Raw genomic sequence first — 16,841 nt, forward strand, 5'->3', positions numbered from 1 at the left:
TTCTGTACTATTTTTTCCACCCTTCCTCTCCTGCTTTCTTGTAGAATTTCCAGGTGCTCTTGTGCACTGAGACCTAAACACAGCCTTCTGAAAGGTGTTCTCTAGTTCTCTGTAGACAGTGTTGCTTGTTCAGGTGTTAAATGCTCTTTGTTGTGTGACTAACGTGGCAATGTTAGGTCTGTCAAACTATCTTAAAAGTAAAATTCTATTTATGGACCTATTTCTTCCCCCAAAAAGCCACCAACTATAGTATGCAGCATCTGCAAACGGGATGGACATTCCAAAAATGACTGCCCAGAGGATTTCAAGAAAATTGATCTAAAGCCACTACCACCAATGACAGACAGATTTCGGGAAATACTTGATATAGTGTGCAAAAGATGTTTTGGTAAGTTGGAAAAGTGTTTGTGCTCCACTGTAAACTGTGATCTGTAATCTGGAAAAAAATTTAAATCTGTAGCCTTAAATTACTTATTCCAGTAAGTTCAGTGGGAAGAGGCTCTTCCAGGTACCCTGGGCTGCAGATTGACCAATACTTTCATTTCCATATTATCCATGGTTGTGATATCAAATTCTTATAACAGATTTGAGAAACTAATACTATACAGAATTTTTCACTGGATTTGTAAAAAGTTAGTAGTGTTATCAGAAATTAGGCTCTGGGCAAAACTAATATTTGTGTTTGTCAAATTCTATGGCTTTTGGAAAAAGCCCCTTTTGGGTGCTGCGGTGGGTTAACCTTGGCTGGACACCAGGTGCCCACTGACCTGCTCTTTGAATAACTGAAGAAAAATCAGACATCTGAAATAAAGTCCTAACAACACTAATGATATAATAAAAAAGAAAATCACATATTCAAGGAAAGGAAATGTAACAACAACAAAAAAAACTATCCTGTACTTTTTAATTAGCTGAAAAAGAATTTTGAGGTAGCTGAATGTCACACCTGACTGTGTTTTAACTTGTTTTTACTTAGATGAATTATCCCCTCCTTTATCTGAACAACAAAACAGAGAACAAATTCTGGCAAGTTTGGAAAGATTTATTCGAAAAGAGTATAATGGTACGTAATAGTAGATAGTGATTCGTGATAATGCTTCCTTCGTTCATGTTGTTCAAAGCATGAAGATGTGATTTGTCTCATTATTGCTCATTTTCCTTGCTTAGAGCAGTGGCATCTCTTTTCCCACTGTACATAAAGCTGTCTTGCAGACTTCTAGACTGAACATCCCTCAGTGCTGTTCCAAGAAAATGTCCCTGTAGTAGAGGAAAAGCTGCAGGAGTAATAATGCAGGTACAGGGCTGCTGCAGTCAGGACAGAAAGTCTGAACAGGCCCCAGCCAGTCTGGTTTTGTGTTACCTGGATTGTGGGCCAAGCACTTTTGTTACCTACTCACCACCATTTAAGTACCTTGGAAATCTTAATGAGTTTGTTATTTCACATCCCTTCTATAAAATAGCCCAAACTGCCTTACTACAGTGATGGAAGTCAAGGCACAGAGATGCAAAGTGATTTTTTTGGGGAGGTGGTGTAGAACAGTGCTAGAGCCAGGTACCAAGCCCAGGTCTCCTGAATTCCAGTCCCTTGCTTGCTGCAGCCAGCCATCCGTGCTGCCAGAGCTGGCCTGTGAGCGAGGAACTGTGACTTGCACTCCCACCGACAGCAGCTGTGGATGGAGACCTCTTACAGAACTGTGAAAGACTTAAGGTTTCTGATTCTGTTAAAGGTTAGGAAAAGGCTGTGAATAGGTGTGTTACAGCGTTAATTTCAGCTGAGGAGATAAATGTATTATTTTCAGTTAGGGAGAAATTGCTTCCCCTTAGTTACGTAATTTCACTTGCTTTGAGAAGAATCAAACTATAATACTGTGTTGCAAACAAAAATGTGAACAAAACAATTGGAAAAGAATGTTCCATAAAATACATTAATCTTATCACTTTTGTTTTCTTGAATAGTATGTTATGGTTACAGAAACTTACTGATTGACCCAATTTACCTAGTCATAGAAAAAATATGCAACCTAGATAAAGTATGAGTGAAACCAGAAATATTGCTTGGACTGCACTGAGTAGCTCTGTGTACTGGTGACTGGGTTTGCACATTATTTTGATTTATTTAAAACAGGAAAGTGCAGTCAAATACCACAAAGCATTGCACCACATTTGGAGATGCCATTTAATGGTTATAGTGACGTTGTAAGCTCTCTCTTAAAGCTCATTTTTTATGGGCACCTACACATCTCAGTTAAGTGATATTCCATAGTAAGCAATTACCATTCAACTGTAAAAGAGTTTATCTTTTTTTGGTCTGCTCTTTTGATCAGACAAAGCCAGACTTTGCTTGTTTGGCTCATCAAAGAATGGATTTGGATTTCGGGATAGTGATCTAGATATCTGCATGACGTTGGAAGGCCATGAAAATGCAGAGGTAAGAGTTTTGAAATTGATAACGTTTACTAGTTTAAATTCAATAATTCTTTACAGTTTTTTAAATTCAGTTAAGATTTCTGTAACAGGAAAGGTAGGATTTTGTTAGTAGCACATCGGCTTGTTGCACTCGATACAACTGAAGCGAGGTATAGCCTGTTCTACTTTTAATGCCCCATAGACACACATTTAGTTTACTGTAGATGTCCATATAGAGAATATGAGCCACCAGCTTATGTAAATTCATGTGTTGGCTTGTTGCTTACTTCATTTTGCACACAGACATTTCATCTATGAAATTAATGTTTGATAGTAAATGTGCTTGTCGGGACAGGACCAATATTTTAACGTCTGAAGCTGTAATATTTGTTTTTCCTAGAAATTAAACTGCAAAGAAATAATAGAAGGTTTGGCAAAAGTTCTTAAGAAGCATCCAGGTAGGTGTTTTAAAGTATTATTTGTTTTGTATTTACGTTTACTATATATGTAGTTAATGGAAATGTTTTATGTACTAAAGTGTTGCTTCCCCAGGTTTGAGAAACATCTTGCCTATAACAACAGCCAAAGTGCCTATAGTAAAATTTGAACACAGACGAAGTGGCTTAGAAGGAGATATCAGTTTATACAACACACTGGTAAGCATTGGTTTCTGTTTGGTTTTGAGTTTTGAAAAAGCTTTTAAATTCATCATAATTCACTCAATCATTTGATGGAATAATTTTGAAACCAGAATTAAAGTGCTTTTGTGCATTTGGGTTTTTTTCCACGTTATTTAAATTCAGCGGCCCACACCCTAAGCCCAGCCCAAGTAGCCATATAACCTGATGACAGAGCATCTTCATGGCACACAAAGATTTTGTGAATGCTCCCGAAAACCTATTAGTGCCACATTCACCATGGCCTTTCTGTCATCGTAAATAGTATGAATACATCTCATCCCAGCTTACATCTAGCACAATGAAATTGCATGATTTCTTCTGCAATGTGCTCACATTCACCTGTGAGGAAGATGCAATCTGTGGAATTAGTTCCAGTTGAGTCACCCTACAGACTGACTTATTTGCTGGTATTTTCCAAGGTTCTGATTGTTGTTACTGCTTTCATGCTGTCCTGATGACACCTCTCAGTTATGTTTGTGCAGGAAACGTTGCATGAATTGTTGTGGGATATTGTTGTGATTTTTTTGCCCTCCAGTTGTATTTTGCGTCTTCTTTGCCTGAACTGCAGACTCTACTGTATAAGCTATAAATTACATTGAAACACCTGTTCGATTTTTGGTTTTTTCCCTCCCTTTCCCCAGGCACAGCATAACACAAGAATGCTGGCTACGTATGCAGCTATTGATCCCAGAGTGCAATATCTGGGCTATACAATGAAAGTTTTTGCAAAGGTAATATAAAAAGAAGGTACTTATTTATATAATACAGTGTTTTCTGGTAGAGCAACTGAGTTTACCTTTTGTTAATACCAACTGGAAAGGAAGCAGTAGAATGCTGTTAATACGAAGTGCACTTTCTTAAGGAGACTATGCTCCATCTGATTGTATGTGTCAGAATCCAGTTCTTCAGTCCTGGTTTCTTCTGCTGTTGAAAGACTTTTGTCTAAGAGGAAGCTGATGAAAGGAAAACTTTCATTTTTTCAATTTCACACAAGAGAAAATAAAAATAAAAACCACCAACAACAACTTTTTACTTACTGTAAAAGTTTGAGTAGGTATGAGTTGATGAAATGTCTCTACTTCATATGCCTAGGACACACACTTCACTTTAAGAATGAAAATATCAAAACCAAGATCTACTGCATCTCTTTTTTTGAAGCATTATACAACCTTTGATAATTGAAACAGGTTTCTTTTTATTGAAGCTTCACTATTAAATACATTCCCAAACACATCCAAAGAAAGTTCAGTGAAACAAACAAATAAAAAATAGGTTATAGGGAGTGTATCATGCTAATAGATGTTAATGTAATGAAATGCATAAAAATGAATAAAATAACTTTGTTTCAGAATGGAATGGACATGTTCATTATACTGGCTAGTATAAGACAAATAATGATTTTGTCATTGTTGTGGTCACACTAGTGCAGAATATCACCACGTCTCTTCTGTGTTCTGATTAAAAATGCCATCTGTTGATAATAACGAATCTTGCATTTTTCTGTGATATTGCATACTGTTGCACATATTCTAAAAATCTTACTGTAAAAAACAAGTTTTCAAATTGTGGGACGTACACTCCTGAATGTAGATGTATTGAGGTGACTTCATAGCTATACAAATACACTAAGCAAAATGCTTCCTCCTCTGTTTGCATTGACAGAAAAAACAGCAACACCTGTCACTGCTGCTGCTATTGTGAAAGTCACTTGTGAAGCTGTTTTTTCCAGACCTAGGAGGTTAAGAGTGTGTTGTTTGTTATAATACATGCCTGAAGCAAAGGGTAGCTTAGAAGCAGGTACTGTAGAAAGGTTATGCCATAGTAAGTTTTTCAAACATACTCAGGTAATTCACTGGTGTTTGTTTTACACTGTGTTGCGCAGGCTGGACCATGGTTTAATTACGTATGTGTATGTCTGTCAGCAAAATGCCCGGTATTGCCGAAGTTGCCAGTATGATGTGGAAATACTTGCCTATTAATTAATTATTAAAAAATGGGGAAACCAAAACAGTAAGGAATTATAGAAACAGCTCTAGTAACATGAGTTTAGGAAAATTAAATTTTAAAGTATTGAAACCCGAACATCAGAAGTAGAGGTTTGTTGGTATTTCTCTTTTGGGGTTTTTGATTTGTTAGGGGTTGTTTTATTTTGAATTAGGCACATTATAAATAAATAAAAAACCACAAATGAAAACACTAATGTATTTTGGCCATGAGAAGCTTTTCTGTTTTTGTGTTACTCAAATTATGTTGTAGATTTGCCAGATGGCATTTGAGTCTGAGGACATTTATTTTTCAGGCTTCATCAAACAATTTTTAGTTATGAGATGAATGTATTTTCTGTTACTGGTGAGGGTTCTGTTTGCCCACTGACATAGTTGTTAGTCTTGAATAGTAAAATATAGATTCAGTATTTTGTTTATTTTTTTTCAGCGCTGCGACATTGGTGATGCATCCCGGGGTAGTCTGTCATCGTATGCCTATATTCTTATGGTTTTGTACTTTCTGCAACAGAGAAATCCACCAGTTATTCCAGTTCTTCAGGAGGTAGGTTTTCAGAAGAGGTGGCTATGAAAATAGATGCCCTGGTTCTTCAAGCCAAATATGAGAACTCTGGGCTTTTAGGATCAGTGGGATGGATGAAATCTGGGGCCCTTCTGCATTAGCAGGCTCCTAACTCCCTCTTGGTTTTAGTGGGTAAGACTTAACTAGAAAATTACAACAAACCTGGGAATCTGTTGGACCTAAATTCTGCTGTTAAGTTTACTTTCGGATTTCAGTCTTATGATTATATTTGTATGCTGAACAGGATAGAAAAAATATTGGCAGGTGGTATAAAGAGAAGGGAGTTGTAATTATGAGACTGCGCCAGATGCTCTTGATGTGAGTCCAGCTCACATCAGTTATTGTCAGAAGCAATATTTATTGCTCAACATCTTATCTGTAAGAGAAAAAGTTAATTTTATGATTTGATGAGGGGAAAAAAAAGATAACTTAATGCTTTGGTACAACATTAAAGGTGCTGTTATACATGCGCCAGGAAACTTTATTAAGAAAATAACATTCTGTATCTTCATTGCATGAGTGGGGACAAAATAATTAGTCAGCTATCTGCCTCTTCCTGGATGTAGTCTGAAACTCCCCAGCACTTCTGAAAATTGTCCCTTTCTGACTTTTTTGTTGTCTGTGTGCAAGAGGAAAATTGGCTTAAGCACTGCGGTTGAGACTCAGACTTTCTTGCTGATAGTTTAGTAGTGGTTAGGGTTGTTCTTTTATTGCTGCCCTGAGAGTGCATTTAAATAACAGTGGAATTTCCCCTTGGCTTTGCTGAAGTCAAAATGTAATAGGAGTCATATAAAGTACCCTTAGAGATTTTGTGGGCAGGAGGGATATTGGAATCTTGATGAGGTAATTCAGTCGTGTTTTCTTAGTTGCAAAGAACAAGTAAAAATATCCAAGTAAGTTGAGAGAAACATAGCAATAATGCAGAAAGACTTGGAAATTTTTTACCAATGGGAAATTCTGCCTATATAGGAAGTAGTTGTTAAAATTAAAAGTTTTTTGGTTTTTGTGCTACTTCTTAGCAGCAAAACTGCAAGTCTTGTATGGTGAATCTGAATTAGAGTGGTAACTGTGTCCCTCTCTATTTCGGCAGATATTTGATGGAAAACAGATTCCACAAAGAATGGTGGATGGATGGAATGCTTTTTTTTTTGATGACATGGAAGAACTGGTAATATTCTAATTCCAGAAGAGTCACTAAAACTTAAAGCTTGTTTTTATGGGAAAGCAATGTATTGCTAACAGCGTGATACGTAAAAGAGTGGTTGAACTTCCATATCCATATTATTATAACTTCCCAAATGAGGTCTGTTTTGCTGAGATGAGTGTCTGCTTTTTCTTGATTTGTATTAAGTGATTTCTAAGTAACATAAATCGGGGAAAATACTTTTTACTCTCAATAGTCTGGGATTGAGGTGTTGTTAAGTGTAGTGGTTTACCGTTTAACCAAGTGAAACTATTCATGGTAGACAAACTCATAATTAGAGAGGTAGTTGGAGGAGGAGAAGTAGTTCAGTAACTGTACCTGTATAAATTGTGTTTTCCATGGCACGCAGAAGAAGCGGCTGCCTTCTCTTGGAAAGAACACCGAGTCACTTGGAGAACTCTGGCTGGGGTTGCTGCGATTCTACACTGAAGAATTTGACTTCAAGGAATATGTGATCAGCATCCGGCAGAAGAAGCTGTTAACAACGTTTGAGAAACAGTGGACATCCAAATGTATTGCCATCGAAGGTACTTATGTGCTGATTTTTTGTTTCATTAAGGAGGGAGCGATAAATGCTGTTGCTTAAAGATCCTGTGCAACAAGAAGAGATCCTCATGTGAGGAAACTACCATCAGTGCTTAAAAGAAGCATTGTTTGCAAGTTCTGCAGCTTACAAAATGAGATTACACTCATAACTTTTAGTACATGTCAGTAAATTGCTCTTTATTATGGTTAGTCATGGTTTTTTATAACACTCAGCATTGCTTTGCTGTCATCTACTCCGTGACTGCGTTTAAAATTGAATTCTCCGTGTTAAAATAAAAATTTGTGTTGCAACGTATTTTTTCCAACTCTTGATTTGTTTTTCCCCTTCTTTACACAGATCCTTTTGACTTGAATCATAATCTCGGTGCTGGAGTCTCTAGGAAAAGTAAGCGACTTTGTCTACTAATGATTAATGTTCACTAATTTCTGAAGTGTTGTGCCTTTTCTGTTGTTTTGCAATAACTGTCTTTCTTCAATAGTGACCAATTTCATAATGAAGGCGTTTATCAATGGGAGAAAATTATTTGGTACCCCATTCTACCCAACTGTGGGAAGAGAAGCTGTAAGTGTTCTTAGTTTTTGGTATATTTTTTACTTTTCTTCATCCACTGAGTTGGTGCATCCAGGGCGAATCTCTTGCATGTATTTATCAGTTTGGTATGCACAATATATGTAGTTACACATTATTTGCATTAAATGTGTGGCTTAGTATTGGGCTTCTGCAATACAAAATTCACGGGAGTAGTTGGGTGGGTGATGGGTATTTTTGGCAGTTCGAGGAAGGTAAGTTTATTTTGGTTTTTGTTTTCTATAAAAGTTTTCATTGTGTGGTGTGAAGTATTGCAGAAAACTGCAACAACAGCTATAAAACCCAGAAACAGGCTTAGGAACTTTACTACCCATTCATGTAGCCAAAGCAAACAGATTTATGAGATGTTACACTCTACTTTGTTTTCCAGTGGGTGGGGAAAGTAAGGATTGCTGCTTAAGAAAGGAAAAGGATTATGATAAACTTTTTTATCAGTTCATCTTAAAATTGGCATAGTGAATCAGGGTCTGGAATGTGTTTATGCAGCAGCACTTTAGAGAAATTACTCCTTTGAGCTACAGGGTCCAGCCATTGATGTGTCATAGAGAACTCATTCTTCATATGAGCAAATAAATCAGCTCAAATTGGTATTTTTAACATCTACTTTAGAAAGGTGGTTTCTAAGACATCTTAGAGGACTGTTCTCCCAGTGGCTTTGAAGAGAGTTTGTGTTTCTAAGGGATTTTGAAAATCTTCTGAAAACTGTTATTTCCCCTCATCTGTTCCTATCTTCTCTTTTCCATTTGCTTACTTTATCTGTACTTTATATTAAATGTTCTTTGATGCAGTAGCTGTGTTCTATTTTGCACTGTGTCTAATAAAATAGGAGGTGTTTTTATTGGGACTTTTGAGTACTACTGTGATACGGATAATGAATTACAGTGTGGATGTAGTTAATTGTAACTGACAAATATGTGAGTGTATGTAATAAATACAATTGCTAATTAGTTTTATTTTTTTCTTTGCTTGCATACATGTACAGCACAATGCTATAGTGCTTCTGGAAAGCATATACTGTATGTTTTTATACGTGTTCTTTTGCGTTGTTCAGCCTCATCTCAGATGTTCATTGAATATTTTACGTAAGGATAAAAAGCAGGACAGAAAGCAGCCTTAAGATGCAAATGAGCCCTCTTATGTGAACGAAATAATGCCAATAGTATTACAGAGCATTTTATTTCTCCAAAGTACCTGACAAAGAAGGAGTTCTCTGTCTCCTTCCTAAGCCAATGCCCTCTATTGCAGCTTAGTGATACAGAGAGGAAACTAGCAAAAATGTTCAGTAAATTACCTAAGTCTACAGTAGGACTTTGTTCCTGAGCCGGGGTTAGGACATTTCTATTTGTACTTCTGTTTCAGTCTTCCAGGCAAGATAAGTGTTTTCACAATGTTTGTGTTACTCAGAGGCTGTAAACTGTGGCCTTTGTGCTGGCACAGGTCAGAACCACAGATGTCAGCACATTGCAGGCAGGGCAGGGATACAAGGCTGTGCACAGATGCTCCATCTGTTTCCCACCTGAGCTTTGTTCTGTCGGAGGGGATATAATAGTGTCATTTGGGAAGGGACATAGACTACTTTGGAAAGCATACACACAGTGACTCAGATACCAAAATAGATCATGTGCAAAAAATTGCCTTCCAAAGAGCCTGTGGGGAAGCAGAAGGCAGGCAGCAGGCTGGGGCCTGGATGCACTGTTCTGCAAATTCAGCTTCTGGCCCTATAACTAAATACCACTTTTTAGCCCAAACTCTTCCACATCTCTGAAAAAGCTGCCATCATCTAGGGGAAGAAAAAGACTTAGGTATAATCTAAGAACTGGCAGAATTTAGGGGACAATAGGAGATGAAAGCTGTCCAATTTGCTTTCATTTCTCAGTCTCGTAAGTGAATGTTTTTATATTGTATCTGTCTGATGTGTTTTGATAGGAATACTTTTTTGACTCGAAAGTGCTGACAGATGGGGAACTGGCACCCAATGACAGATGTTGTCGTGTCTGTGGAAAAATTGGTCACTACATGAAAGACTGTCCAAAGAGGAGGAGGTAAGTAATATACAAAGCTAAAGTAAAATCTCAGAGATTAAATCAAGAGATTTGGATACTTGAAATTTTAGTAGAAATGAAGAACCTGCTTAATTGCAGAGAAAATCAAAGCTTTGCATCTGATCTTCAACTTCCCATCCTGTTTTGCTTTTCTTAGGCTATTTCTGGTCATCTCTTTAAATCTTTGAGTGTTTATGTGAGCACACACAGTAAAATAAAAAGTGTGTAATATGTTAACACTTCATGATCTATCTGTATTTTACAGCTTATCTGTAATTTACAGCTTACCTTAAAATTTAAATCACTAAATTATCTTTTTATAGTGTAACCATTCAGATGGAGACCATATTACCTAACTGCACAATTTGTAATGTATTATAATGGATTTCCTGTAGTGATCGTGTTTGGAAGGTAGTTAAAATGTACATAGTTCAGGTGCATTTCTGTAACATACTAGTGCAGTCACATAGTGATCTTGTATATTAATTGCACTTAGGAGTTCTGGATCCAGTACACCTGCAAAAGGAGTCCCTAGCACATGGAGGCCAATGTCTCCAAAGAGAGTTTAGCGGGAATTGACAGAGAATCTGCAGTCCTCGCATTTTTGCATATTTGAATTTTTAATGGCCCAATCAGTGTAGGTTGTCTGACTCCTCCTAAAACCTGGTGAAGCTCTTAAAATACAGATCTGGGGTTTTTGATCTACTCCCTATATCCAGTTGTGTACTTCGTAATTCTTAAGAGTATTCGTGGTCTCTCCCTGCTAGTCCTTATTTACAGCCTTTGTTCAGTCAGCAGGGTTCAGGATACATGAAACTGGACTGGGACCCCAAGGTCACAGGCTGTTTCTTTCAGCCACTCCCTTCATGTGCTCATGAGCTCACAAGCCCTAGCAGAGTGAATTACGTCTCCTGTTTCCCTACATCTGCCTCAGGAAAAGAAGTTGTGATCTGCTCTTCATACAAACTGCTGCTACAGTGCAGCCACAGAGAATCTCTCTCAAATTGTATATGGAGCTCACAAAATAGTATTTAACAATTCTACAGATACAATGTGGAAAAAGACCTTTGTTTCATGTCTTGGTTCATGATCACTAGTTCTGCGGTTTGTTGTGTTAGTACTGAGTTTGAAAAAGTTTCAGTGCTTTCCTTCACATCCTGTTTAGGCTCAGGATGCTAAGTACTTTAATAGAGAAATATGACATCTCCAGTGAGGGGGGGAGATTATCTCCAGGATACAGCTACCTTGTTTTGTGTATATTCTGACTCAGTGGGATTGTTGCATAGAACTTCTCCCAAATTGACAGGTGAAACCCGCTTAACTGCAGGTATAGTTCTGTGCTAATACAGCCAGATAGCTTCTGGGACAATTCTGGGGAGCTTAGAAGTCATTAAGTTTATACAAGCAGGTTGTTAACCATCCCATATAGAATCATATAATCATTTCAGTTGTAAGAGGCCCTCAGGATCATCGAGTTCAACCATAACCTAACCTAACTCTAGCATTAAACCATGTCCCTAAGAACCTCGCCTTTTAAAGCCCTCCGGGGATGGTGACTTTACCAGTTCCCTGGGCAACCTGTTCCAGTGCCTGAAAAGGCATATTCTGCAAGTGTTTTTCTGGGATTCCTAAGATAATTGTATTCTAGTACAGCTGTTGGTTATGTAACCATTTCCCTTTGAACATGCCAATTTAACAGCTCTAGAGAGATTTGTGTGTGTGTGGTTTTGTGATATTGCTAATAAAAACTATTATTCAGGTTGAAGAAGAAGGAGAACGAGAAAGATGATGAAAAAGAAGTGAAAGAAGATGACAGAGAAACAAGGGAGAAAAGGTGTTTCATATGTGGGGATGTGGGTCACGTTAGAAGAGATTGTCCTGAATTCAAACAAACCCGACAGAGAAATAACAGCGTGCCAGGTGAGTTAGTTTATGTGTTGTTAGTATAATTTGAAAGTTCTGAGATCCCTTCTCTCTAGGTTTCTATATAGACCTGGTAATTATGTCAAAAAAAATCTCTAACTAATGATTTCAGTTATTGCAAATACAACTTTTAGTCTAAGTGTCACTTTTCTTCAAGGGGGGTAATGCCTTCTGAAGTACAGTCTTTGGATGGGTGGAAAAATGTACTCAGCAGTAAATATAGCGTACTTCAGGGTATTGCATTATTTGTCTTCCACGTACAATGGGTGCATTTAGGAGTAGTAATCATAGTAATAATTGATTGCATTTCCTCTTCCAAATGTTTCTCAAATGTTAGCTAACCCTCTGTCATCTATGAGAGGTAAGTAAATGCATTTTCACCAAAAGTCAGTGGTCTTAAAGTAACGCTTCTAAAAGCATACAGATACATTACGAATCTAGATCCAGCTTTCGAATTACTGTTAGTAATTAGAGACAAATCTAACTGCAAACCCATTCAAATTAGGCCCTTAGGTGCCTGCAGTACTTGAAAAAGTAGGAAAAACAGTTGTAAATGAACTTCAGAGAGGACCTTGTTGCTTTTCTGTATTCTGATATCCCTTACTCTTTCTTTTTTTTTTTTCCTTCTTTCTTTGCCCAAAAGTTTCTGCTGTTGCTATTGCTATTTAAAATCCTGGTGCTTACAGCAATAGCATGGAAACCTGTGTAAAGCAGCGCTCCCTCCTGTTAGCAAAGTGAGCTTTGCTCGTGCTCAAATTTGTATTACTTGGAATTAGGTTTTGGGTTTAACTGCTTCTAGCTATTAATGTTGGCTGTTGCCAGTAGAGGGAGATTTTTCCACTAAAAGGAAAGTGATTTACCTACTCTGTGTCATATGAGGTTTAAGGTGTTGCTGACTCCCAGTTCTGTGTTCGTTATTTTGTCATCTGTAACCCTGTGGTTTTTATTTACATTTGTGTTCCTTGATTAGGCACCCAGTTGGTCCGAAGCTTGGTAAATTCACAGCTAGTGGCTGTGAGTCAGCAGCAAGTGGAACGACCCTTGCGCACTAGACAGTCATCAGAATGTGTAAGTTCCAATTAGCTGTAGTATCAAAGTAAGCAAGATGTAGCAAACCAGCGATCCTGACCCATGCTAGGAACAGGTTTGCGCAGTTTTTTAACAGATTCTAGACTTTATGATGATGGCATTGCACTCTGCCAGTTACTTAAACTTTGATTTATAATATAGTGTCTCTTAGAGAGCTTTTATGGGCTTTGAATATTGAAACTATATGGTCAAATTACATATGTGATAGCTTGCAATTCTGAAATGCCAGCTTTGCTATCTTTGAGATTTAAGCTAGGATGCCTTCTGAAGACTTGTGCTTGGTTATTCTGGCAATGTTCTGGAGTTGCTAAGGGAAGTAAAGCATAGCTCATCGTTAACATCCTGGAGACTTAGGTTAGACTATTGTGATTCTCTGTGGTTTAAGAGAACTGTCTTAAGGGACTGTCACAAACAGGCAGGCAACACAGGTGGATCACAGCTTCGGTTCAGATGTGATACATAGGGCACAAGTCTGCCAGAGCATTCTAGAAGCACAAATGGAACAATGGGGAAATTTTTGGTAGTTTTCTTTTAGAATTTGTTCAAGTCTCTAAAGGACTAGATAATAGATGTTAAACCTGCTTCTAAGTGGAGTTGGATAGCAGGCAGTATTTGAGCAAATACAAATGTTCACATTTAATGTTTTTGGAATGCAGAATACAGCAAAAATTAATTAATTTTAAGCTATTAGTCTGAGAAACATGTGCCTGCTAATGAAGCTGGCAAGTAAGCAAACATGGTAATCAGGGCTGCTGATCACTAATGCTGTTTGTTCAGTTTACTAGTTTGGGTATAGAGTATTTCCTAACTGGTAAGCAAGCTCCCATGATAGAGACATTATGACATAGTTTTTACTATAATAACATGCTGTTAAAGAGGGACCGTTACGGCCCTAATCAGTCTCGTATTTCTGCTTGGGAATTGAAGCTGGACATGCGGACACACACACAGTCGGGCACATCATGCACACTGGACCTGCAGCTTGTGCACATTCTGGTGTCATCTAGATGTCACGGACTCTGTGTGTGTGTGTTGCATGGTTGTCATTTGGCCAGGATTCCTTGGTGAATATGTGCTGGCCAGGGGTTGAGAAGAATAGGAAGGGAGAATGTAGGCAGAGCAAGAGGGAGAGAAAAGGGAAAGCAGGAGTGTGGGAGCAGACCAAGAGGCTAGGGCATAACATTTCTCCTCTCCTGCTGCTGGCATGACCAGTGCATGCTTGTGGGGGTTCAGTATTTGCCGGAAGGCTGCAGTCAGTGCATGTGCTCTATTTTTATAAGATTTAAGCTGTTAAACTAGTTGTTGTCTTTCAAATCCCAGGTTTTACCTTCTCGTCCTGGTTTGATAACAGGGCATAGGAGGCACTCATACAGAACAGTTGGAATAGCAGCAGGAACCAGTCTCAGCCTCTGGGCTTCAGCTTTTGCCCTGGCAGAGCCGCACAGTGTGCTGCTATAAGGAATGCTCTGTAAGACTGGCATGGGGAAATCCTGCACACCTCTGGGTGCTGAAGAAAAGTGACTGCCAGTTTAAACAGACAGGCGAGCAGTCACAGGGAGTGACAAGCTGCAGAGACCTTTAACTTCAGCTGTTCGACAACAGCTGAATTGGAACATAGCTGTATGCTGTAGTCTGTGGAGGGAGACAAGCAGGTCCAGGGGAGATTGAAATGTGCGATTCAGATCATTATCTGTGGTTTAGGTAGCTGGCTGTCATTTGAATTTCTCTTTGGAGGCACCTTGTGCCATCACTATCTTGTCTTAGTGCTTAAACCGGATTAGCTTAATCCAGACACTGTTTTTTGGCAGATAAAATTGGGAACTATTTTCCCAGACATCCAAGTTCTTGAAGTGCTTCTCTGCTTAGTTGCAATACTTAGTGAAATAGGCTCGTGCTTGTTGCTAGTGAAAGGGAAAGCTTTGTAAAAGCTCTGCAAGTAACTGCTATTTCTATGCCTTTAGCCATGGCTTAACATCAAGATATGAGGGTTGGAACCAGGTTTTTGGAGTTTCAATTTCTTGTTTAACAGACTAAATAAAAAGTAAATAAATATTAGGAGCATACTTTGGAATTACCTTAAAAAGCGTATGTAGTAATAATAACCACTCTATTTAGAAGTAAGGGAAGCAGTTAATGAGATTCTGGGCTGTAAATAAGTAGCAAGGGGAAGACACTGATTAAAAATCAGAAACAGTTCTGTGAGGAGTCTAATGAAGAGCCTGGGGCTAATGCTTGCTCTGAATGATGTTTCTGATGGTGGCATGTGCCACATTGACAGACCTAGTTATCTGGTGGTGAAAATCAGTGTCAGTCAAATTGTTCTTATTTAAACCACCAGGAACTTGGGCGCAGTATTTGGGGTGTTGCTGGGAGTGCTTTGCCTAGTCTAATACAGTAGGTGCTTATTAAAGAAAATTACTTTTAAATAGCTAGTGAACTAATCAGAAATACATACTTTTTTTTTTTTTTCCCCTCCAGTCTGATTCGCATCAGTCATCTTACTCTCCACAACCTCAACAATTTACACAGAATTCCTCTCAGCCAGCCTCCATTAACCAGACTCAGCCACAACCAATATCCCAGTCTAAGCACGTTCCACAGCCACAGCAGGGTGCGCAGCCACCCCATCAGGTCCAGCTGCCTTTGTTTAACTTTCCCCAATCTCCCCCAGGTCAGTATTCCACCTTGCATAACCTGGGACTACTTCAGATGCACCATCACCACCAAATTCAGCTTCCCAACACTTCTTGGCCTATACATGGGCCGGTTATTCACTCTGCAGCGGGTAACCCTCCTCATTCTACAAATGTTCCATTTTCTATGAGATCTGGCAGCAGCAGCACCACAAATAACCAGAGCAGTGTAAGCTTGAATGATCCCAGTATCATCTTTGCACAGCCTGCTGCCAGGCCCATGGGAATTCCCAGCACTTCTCATGAGGGACCCTGGCACAGCCATGTGACTCCAAACTCGCTGGTGAACAATGGCACGGTGGGGAACTCAGGTAACTCTTCTCTGTTGTATCAAACCTCTCGCTCTTTGTGTTCAAATGTTAAGTGTTACAGGAACAGCTAACGCTTTCAACTTGTTTCGTATGAAAAATATGATGCTTAAGAAACTAATTTATCACCTTCTCTCTATTAATGTTTTCATAGGAAAAAAATTAGGTGAGTTGGATCATTGTAACTTTTAGACATTGGTCCTGTCTGCCATTAATGGCTGTGCAACACATGAGAAATCATGCATTCAACTGAGAAATGTTCTAGTAATTGTTTGTATCTAAGCACGTTGCTGTGAATATGCTTAAAAATACAGTTTTCATTTATGTTGTGTAGTTTTATTAGATGAAAACTGAGAGTGCAGCTGTAAACTTAGAGACTGGCAGAATTATGGTTGTACAAATTTAATATTGCCTCCTTACATTTAGTACAATATGACATGATCTTATGTGGGTTTTTTTCCTATAGTTTATCCTGACACATTTCACTTCCTTAATCTCAACATTGTTTTGTGAAAATACTTCATACAGATTTCCGCTGCGACAAGTGGGCAACAGCCTTTTGCCTCATGCTGAAACCAAGTACATTTGTATGTTTGAGGCTGAGAAAAACATTATCAAGTAATTAAAGCCCATGCAGCTTTCTGTGCAACATAAAATGTAGCAGCCCCTAAATTTTAACTGTGATCTTTTGAATCATTATAATGGTCTTTTGATTTAGTCTGAGTAACTCCTCCTATGTTTAAAAAAAATATATCCATCGTACAATATACTGATGGAGTTGTTCATCACAAGATGG

General features: G+C 38.4%; 1 protein-coding gene across 4 annotated transcripts in view; it reads left to right on the forward strand.

Moving 5' to 3' along the window:
• TUT4 (terminal uridylyl transferase 4) overlaps nt 1-16,841 on the forward strand; it is a 50,929-nt gene that overhangs the window by 27,897 nt on the left and 6,191 nt on the right. For 3 of the 4 annotated variants that reach the window (XM_065841655.2, XM_065841657.2, XM_065841656.2), the window contains exons 14-28: nt 238-388; nt 977-1,063; nt 2,325-2,428; nt 2,807-2,864; nt 2,959-3,062; nt 3,728-3,817; nt 5,520-5,633; nt 6,742-6,819; nt 7,205-7,382; nt 7,739-7,786; nt 7,881-7,963; nt 9,917-10,032; nt 11,792-11,952; nt 12,926-13,023; nt 15,523-16,048. In XM_065841655.2, coding sequence (XP_065697727.2) covers nt 238-388; nt 977-1,063; nt 2,325-2,428; nt 2,807-2,864; nt 2,959-3,062; nt 3,728-3,817; nt 5,520-5,633; nt 6,742-6,819; nt 7,205-7,382; nt 7,739-7,786; nt 7,881-7,963; nt 9,917-10,032; nt 11,792-11,952; nt 12,926-13,023; nt 15,523-16,048 — 1,996 coding nt within the window. The remainder of the gene's footprint in view (nt 1-237; nt 389-976; nt 1,064-2,324; nt 2,429-2,806; nt 2,865-2,958; nt 3,063-3,727; nt 3,818-5,519; nt 5,634-6,741; nt 6,820-7,204; nt 7,383-7,738; nt 7,787-7,880; nt 7,964-9,916; nt 10,033-11,791; nt 11,953-12,925; nt 13,024-15,522; nt 16,049-16,841) is intronic. The other variant, XM_071810232.1, reaches the window with a different exon arrangement.

Source organism: Patagioenas fasciata, chromosome 6 (assembly GCF_037038585.1).
Source record: "Patagioenas fasciata isolate bPatFas1 chromosome 6, bPatFas1.hap1, whole genome shotgun sequence".
NCBI lineage: Eukaryota > Metazoa > Chordata > Aves > Columbiformes > Columbidae > Patagioenas > Patagioenas fasciata.